The sequence below is a fragment of the Triticum dicoccoides genome, chromosome 3B (assembly GCF_002162155.2).
Source record: "Triticum dicoccoides isolate Atlit2015 ecotype Zavitan chromosome 3B, WEW_v2.0, whole genome shotgun sequence".
Lineage (NCBI taxonomy): Eukaryota > Viridiplantae > Streptophyta > Magnoliopsida > Poales > Poaceae > Triticum > Triticum dicoccoides.
In genome coordinates, this window is record NC_041385.1 from 313,953,825 (window position 1) to 313,961,312 (window position 7,488).

At 43.9% G+C, this 7,488-nt stretch overlaps 1 protein-coding gene across 1 annotated transcript in view; it reads left to right on the forward strand.

The window, feature by feature from the left end:
* The window catches only part of LOC119279531, a 1,547-nt gene extending 1,389 nt beyond the window's left edge, over window positions 1-158 (forward strand). Inside the window, exon 2 of the mRNA XM_037560745.1 lies at window positions 104-158. Within this exon, the coding sequence (XP_037416642.1) occupies window positions 104-158 (55 nt within the window). The remainder of the gene's footprint in view (window positions 1-103) is intronic.
* The last annotated feature ends 7,330 nt before the right edge of the window (window positions 159-7,488 follow it).

The window sequence follows — 7,488 nt, forward strand, 5'->3', positions numbered from 1 at the left end:
CCGGGCAGTACGAAACCCATAGTCCACAGAAGTACAAGGCAAATTTGTGTTCTTTTAAAATAAATCTGAGCAGTACAATTATTATAATTATTATTATTATCAGGCAGTACGAAACTCATATTCCATGGAAGTACAAGGTACATGTGAAGGGAATTTGAGTTCTCTGGGAGAAATTATGGGCAGCACAATTTAATCATTTTGAGCAGTACAAAAACTTCTTTATTGCCGGGCAGTACGAAACCCGTATTCCACAAAAGTACAAGGCAAATTTGTGTTCTTTTAAAATAAATCTGAGCAGTACAATTTATTCACTTTGAGAAGTACAATTATTATTATTATTATTATTATCGGGCAGTACGAAACTCATATTCCACGGAAGTACAAGGTACATGTGAAGGGAATTTGAGTTCTCAGGAGGAGGCCGTCGCCGCTCGCGACGAGCACGCCACTGCCGAAGACGTTGTTGATGTTGTGTCCGGAGCTCGCCGACAGGGGGGAGCCCTGCTCGCGCCGAAGCCGAAGAAGTTGACGGGCGGCCAGCCGTCGGTGCTGGCCGTGTCCGGGAGCAGGTCCAGGCCGAAGGCGTGCCTGGGGACGGAGACGCGGGAGGCGAGCGGGGGCGGGGCGAGCGCGACGAACGCGCGCCGCGCGGCCGCGGACTCCTCCGCCATGGAGATCCGATAGACCATCGCCCAGGCGGGGCGCGACACGGCGGTGGAGAGGGAGCGGCGGAGGGGGGCCGAGAGGCGACGGAGCGAGAGAAGCATCTCGCCGGAGGAGTCAGCGGTGGTCGATTTGGTGGTGGTGAGCTGGTAGGGGTGGCTAGCAGCCTAGCAAGCGAAAGGGGAGAGGGTTTTGGACGGGAATCGTAGAAGCAGAGGAAGCTTGGGCTTAGAAGCAGAGGAAGCAAAGCGGTTTAGAATTTATTAGTGAATTACTACGCAAGTACAGAAGAGCAGTACCGACTTTACAAAAAAGAAGTACGATAGTGTTATGCGGAAGCAGTACCAGATCTTTATTTCAGGAAGTACGAGATTATTGAAGAATATTATTCTATCATTGATTGTAGAATAGACGACATGTATATATATATATATAATATATAATATATATATATATATCAATTAGGCTTCAAGTGCGTAATTGTTAGTTAAACCTATGGTTAAAATGTGACACTAAATACGACTAGTAAGTAGTACAGTAGCAGTATTAGTATACGTCGGTCAAATTATTCATCATGTCCACACATTGAATTGACGTGACAACACGCTGCGCGTGAGGTGACACAAAAATCCCGGCGGCTTGTTCGGGTATTCTGGGCTTCAGATTTGGAGTACCACTTATCTGTCGAAATCTTTCATCATTCACTTAAAACAGTCGATTGATCATACATTGAGTACCATATAACAAGAATTAACTGATGCATGTCCAAGAAGGATTGGCCGCCGCTGCCGGCTGGCGTCAAGTTCGATCCCACGGATTAGTAGATGATCGAGCACCTTGAGGCCAAAGTGAGTGCTGACAGCGCGAGATCTCACCCTCTCATCGATTTGTTCATACCCCAACCAACCATCGACAACGAGCACGGCATACGCTACACCCATCCTGAGAAACTTCCAGGTAAGACACCAATCGACCGTCTACTTGCACAGACATATTCCTTTGTTTATAGCTCTATTTTTCTTTTTAGTCACAGACCTAGTGAAGCAATTACAATTTGATAGTTAATAAAAAGTGAAACAAGTGAGTGCAGCATGCCAAAGATGTTATGAAAATGCCAACTACGTACACTAAAACCTGTATTCGACAATACTACAGGTACCACACTGAGTGGCCTAAGCAAGCATTTCTTCCAACGCAATTCTAGGGCATTCAAAAGGGGCATGTGGATGCGTTGCAAGATATAGTCGGAGTGCGACATGCACGCGATGTGGCACAAGACCAGTAATACATTGCCGATAATGGTCAACGGCCGACAGACGGGCAGCAAAAAGGTTCTGGTGCTGCACACCAACAAGAACTTTGACTAACATAAGACCAACTGGGTGATGCACCAGTACCACCTCGGGGACCTGGAGCAAGAGAAGGAGCGGGAGCTGGTCCTCTGCAAAATTTTCTACCAAACGAACACTAGGGCCAGGAGTAAAAAGATTATAACTTAGTTTGGTATTGGTACTTGTACTACCTTGTCATCCGCAAGTTGGTATTGTTGTTAACGATCTTTAGGTATGAACTTGGCATTTGCTTCCAACCATCATGCCGAGGGTCGACGTGGATATAAAGCTGAATCATTTGTTTCGAAACGAATTTTCAGGCACCTGTTTTTTATTTGATGGGTAGCATAAGCACCTGTCGTTCGAATTCCCAGTTCTCCAATTTTTTTTGAAACAAGTGCATGCATTTATTATCATGATAAAAAATATACCTGCTGCATCCCAGTTATCAGTCTCTAATTGTAGAATTCTCTCGTTTATTGAGCAGGTATATTCTTTTTCAGGTCGAGCAAGTTTCAACTGGGTTGTAGACTGCCCAGGCTTGGTTTTGTTTTTAACAGGCCCAACCCATGATGAAAACAGGGCACAAAGATCCAGCAGGTATCTACTAGCCTCTGGCCCGCCAGCGTTAGTTATATTTTATCTTACAACATCCGCAGGCAGTTTTTCTACTGAATCAAACACATAACCCAGTTATATTTTCCTCTTGAAATGCCATGTCCTACATCCGTTTTCTAATCTCTACCTATAGCTTTACTAGTTCATATACACATATTATTATATTGAAAATACATAAAATTCCCTTTTCATATTTACATCCTTATTTTTGTTGTTGTTTTCCCTCCCAGTGCTGATTTTTTTACCACTGGTTTTCCCTTAAACCAACTCAATTGTCCCACGTCTTATTTGCTTAAAAAACAAAACTATTTTTTTGGCAAATCAATAAGTTCTTAAAAAATGTTTATCATTTCGGGATTACAACAGTTCGGACTCCACCGAAATATGCAAAATAAGGTTGAACTTTTTGACCGTGGTCCTGGGCAGAAAATGGGTTGTAATAAATTACTTAGGAATTAGCAAATGGGCTGAAAATTATTAAAAAATAGCAAATGGGCTCTATGTTGTGTGCCACAGATTTGGAGGCTGACTTGTGGGCTTACTAAGTTCATGCGTACACAAGGTTTCTCCAAAAAAAACTTAGTCAACAATTGACTCTACCAGCGTCAAACCATTAGATTTCAATCTAACGGTAATCGTGCTTCTTTAGTATCTGATCTTTATACTCCAGCCGCCCAAACCAGCGCTGGCAAAACCACCTGCTCCCGCCTCCTATGGCCGGTTGTGGTGCCGGGCAGGTCTCACGGCCCCACCATACTCGCATCCCTGGCCTATTGGGACCCACCAGCTACATCTTTGCATGCAAGGAAGTGCGTCCATATTACACGCAAAAAAATGATTCGCCCCTGACTAGTGGGACCCACCAGCTACGTCTTCGCACACAAGGAAGTGCCTAACAGTCGGGACCCACCTGGTCGAAGCATACGTAGCATTGTCATTCTGGTCGCGAACATGTACGTACATACTAGTCGATGTAGAGGCACGCACGTGACGTAGTAGAAGAGCGCACGTGTCGTAGTAGAGGCGCGCATGTAGCATGTACACGTACATACAGCGGCCAGGGTGCAAGAAAGAAAATACTCGCGCATACGTACAACCAGGGCTCGTGTGCATGGCTCGGTCGGAACAGAGAAACTGCGTTGTCATCATGTTCATGGGGAGCCAACTGGCTGGGTCGGAACGAAATGCATCGTCGTGTTCATCGGGAGGGCTTGGACGGAACAGCCGATGGAAACGAGGCGTGGCGTACCACAGAATGGAGGAAACGGCCTTGTGTTCGACCGGCCACGGTCGAAACGGGATCCTATTCATCGGGAGGGGTCTGGCATACCACAAAACGGAGGAAACAGACTTCTATTGGACCTCCTACGGTCGAAATGGGGTCCTGTTGACCGGGAAGGGTGTGGCGTACCGCAAAACAGAGGAAACATACTTGTGTTGGAGCGCTATGGTCGAAACGTGTGTCCTGTTCATTGGAAGGGGTGTGGCATACCACAAAACGGGACTCCACGGGATACTGTTCATCTCCACCTTCGACCTCCTCCATCCTCAATGGGCTACTGTTCATCCACCATCCACCATCGACCACCTCCAGCCTCGATCTGCGACTGTTCATCCACGGGCTCATGTTCATCCAGCCTCCACCGCTCCTCCACCGGCTACCGTTTAACCAGCCCTCTCCACGGGGTCCTGTTGAACCACCCCTCCACGGGCTATTGTTCAGCCAGCCCTCCACGGGGTCGTCCTGTTTATCCAGCCCTCCACGGGGTCCTGTTCATCCACCCCCAACCGGCTCGATAGGGGTCCTGTTCATCCAGAGGCAACACCACGGGGTCCTGTTCATCCACCCCCACTGGGAACTATTCATCCAAACCCCCCAACAACGCTCACTGTTCATCAAGGGAAGGAGGCAGCAGGGTTCGATCGGCTTCAGTTAGCAGCAGTAGCGAAGGAATCACTCGGGTTTAGTTAACAACAAGGGTCAATCGCTCGGGTTCAGTAACATAGGTACTACAATCGCTCGGGTTCAGATAGAGCCCAACACCTCACTCGGGTTCAGTTAGCCCAATGCCTCGCACACACGTGCGTACGTGTACGAGAGAAACGTGCATCGCTCGGCCCCCGACCACCCACCGTAACCGGGAACTCCTCGAAATTTTCTTCGCCCTCGCTTCTACCATAGTTTTTTCCATCATGGACGGCCCAAAGACTGTCATGCAGCTCCGTCTCCGGCCCACCTAGGACGAAAAGCCCATTTTCTGTCATGATTTTTTGTCATAGAAGTAGGAGCCCACCACATCTATGATGATACCGTGTTTTGTCACAATTATCGTCGTAGAAGTTTCATAAGCATGATATAAAAAATTTCGTTCGGCCCAAAATGTCACAGATGTGTCTTTTTTTGTAGTGTTCGCTGCCAAACCGTGCGCCATACTGTACCAATATAGAGGAGACGAAGGAGATTATTCATCAAGTACATGAGCTTCTCGGGAAAGGTTATATACGTGAATCTCTTAGTCCTTGTGTTGTTCCTATTATACTAGTGCCAAAAAAGGATGGTACGTCGCGTATGTGTGTTGATTGTAGAGGCATTAATTATATTACTATTCGTTATTGTCATCCTATTCCTAGGCTAGATGATATGCTTGATGAACCGAGTGACTCTACAATACTCTCCAAAGTTGATTTGCGTAGTGGATACCATCAAGTTCGTATGAAATTGGGAGATGAATGGAAAACAACATTTAAAACTAAGTTTGGTTTATATGAGTGATTAGTCATGCCTTTTGGGCTAACTAATGCACCTAGTACTTTCATGAGATTAATGAATGAAGTTTAACGTGCTTTCATTGGACGATTTGTGGTAGTCTATATTGATGATATACTGATTTATAGAAAATCTTTGGAGGAACATTTGGAACATTTATGTGATGTTTTTATTTCTCTACGTGATGCACGTTTGTTTGGTTACCTCAGGAAATGCACCTTTTGCACCGAATGAGTATATTTTCTTGACTATGTTGTTACTCGACAGGGAATTGAAGTTGATAAAGCCAAGATTGAAGCTATTGAGAGTTGGCCGCAGCCCAAAATTGTCACACAAGTGAGGAGTTCTCTTGGCCTCACTGTTTTTTAGAGGCGTTTTGGAGAGATTTCAGCACCATTATTGCACCTTTCGATGAGCTTACAAAGAAGGATGTGCCTTTTGTTTGGGGTACCGCACAGGAAGAAGCCTTCACGGTATTGAAAGATAAGTTGACACATGCTCCTTTACTCCAACTTCCTGATTTTAATAAGACTTTTGAGCTCGAATGTGATGCTAGTGGAATTTGATTAGGAGGTGTGTTATTACAAGATGGCAAACCTATTGCATACTTTTCTGAAAAATTGAGTGGGCCTAGTCTGAATTATTCTACTTCTGATAAAGAATTATATGCTCTTTTTCGGACTTTCGAAACATGGCAACATTATTTATGGCCCAAAGAATTTGTTATACATTCTGATCATGAAACTTTGAAACATATTAAAAGTCAAGCTAAACTGAATTGTAGACATGCTAAATGGGTTGAATTCATTGAGACTTTCCCTTATGTCATTAAACACAAGAATGGTAAAGAAAATGTTATTGCTAATGCATTGTCTCGGCTATACTATGCTTTCGCAACTTGACTTCGAAATATTTGTTTTGGAGACCATCAAAGATCAGTATATTCATGATGCTGATTTTAAAGATGTATTGCAGAATCATAAAGAAGGAAGAACATGGAACATGTTCATCATTATTGATGGATTTGTGTTCCGTACTAACAAGCTATGCATTCCAGCTAGCTCCATTCATCTTTTGTTGTTGCAGGAGGCGCATGGAGGAGGACTAACGGGACACTTTGATGTGAAGAAGATGGAGGATGTACTTGGTACACATTTCTTTTGGCCAAATATGAGACGGGATGTTGAGCGTTTTGTTTCTCGCTACAGTACATGTCAAAAAGCTAAGTCACGATCAATCCTCATGGTTTAGATATGCCTTTGCCTATACCTAGTGTTCCGTGGCAGGATATATCTATGGAATTTGTTTTAGGTTTACCTAGAACAAAGAAGGGAGGGATAGCATATTTTTTGTCATGGATAGATTCTCGAAAATGACACACTTTATACCATGTCATAAAAGCGATGATGCTGTTAATGTTGCTGATTTGTTCTTTCGTGAAATTATTCGCTTGCATGGTGTGCCAAATACTATTGTTTCCGATCATGATACTAAATTTCTTAGCCACTTTTGGAGATGTTTATGGCTAAGTTGGGGACTCAACTGCTTTTTAGTACTACTTGTCACCCCCAAACCGATGGACAAACTGAAGTAGTAAACAGAACATTATCTACTATGCTTAGGGCTGTTTTGAAGAATAATAAGAAAATGTGGGAAGAATGCTTGCCTCATATTGAATTTGCTTATAACCATTCATTGCATTCTACTACTAAGATGTGCCCTTTTGAAATTATGTATGGTTTCCTACCTCGTGCACCTATTAAGTTGTTGTCTCTTCCATCTTCGGAGAAGGTTAAATTTGGTGCTAAACAACATGTTGAATTGATTTTAAAAATGCATGAGTTAACTAAGGAAAACATTGAGCATATGAATGCTAAATATAAACTTGCTGGAGATAAGGGTAGAAAACAGGTTGTGTTTGTACCTGGAGATCTTGTTTGGTTACATTTGCTGAAGGATAGATTTCCTGATTTGCGCAAACCAAAGCTAATGCCATGTGCTGATGGTCCTTTTAAGGCGTTATAGAAAATAAATGATAATGCATATAAACTTGAGCTGCCTTTAGATTTTGGGGTTAGTCCCGCTTTTAACATTGCAGATTTGAAGCCT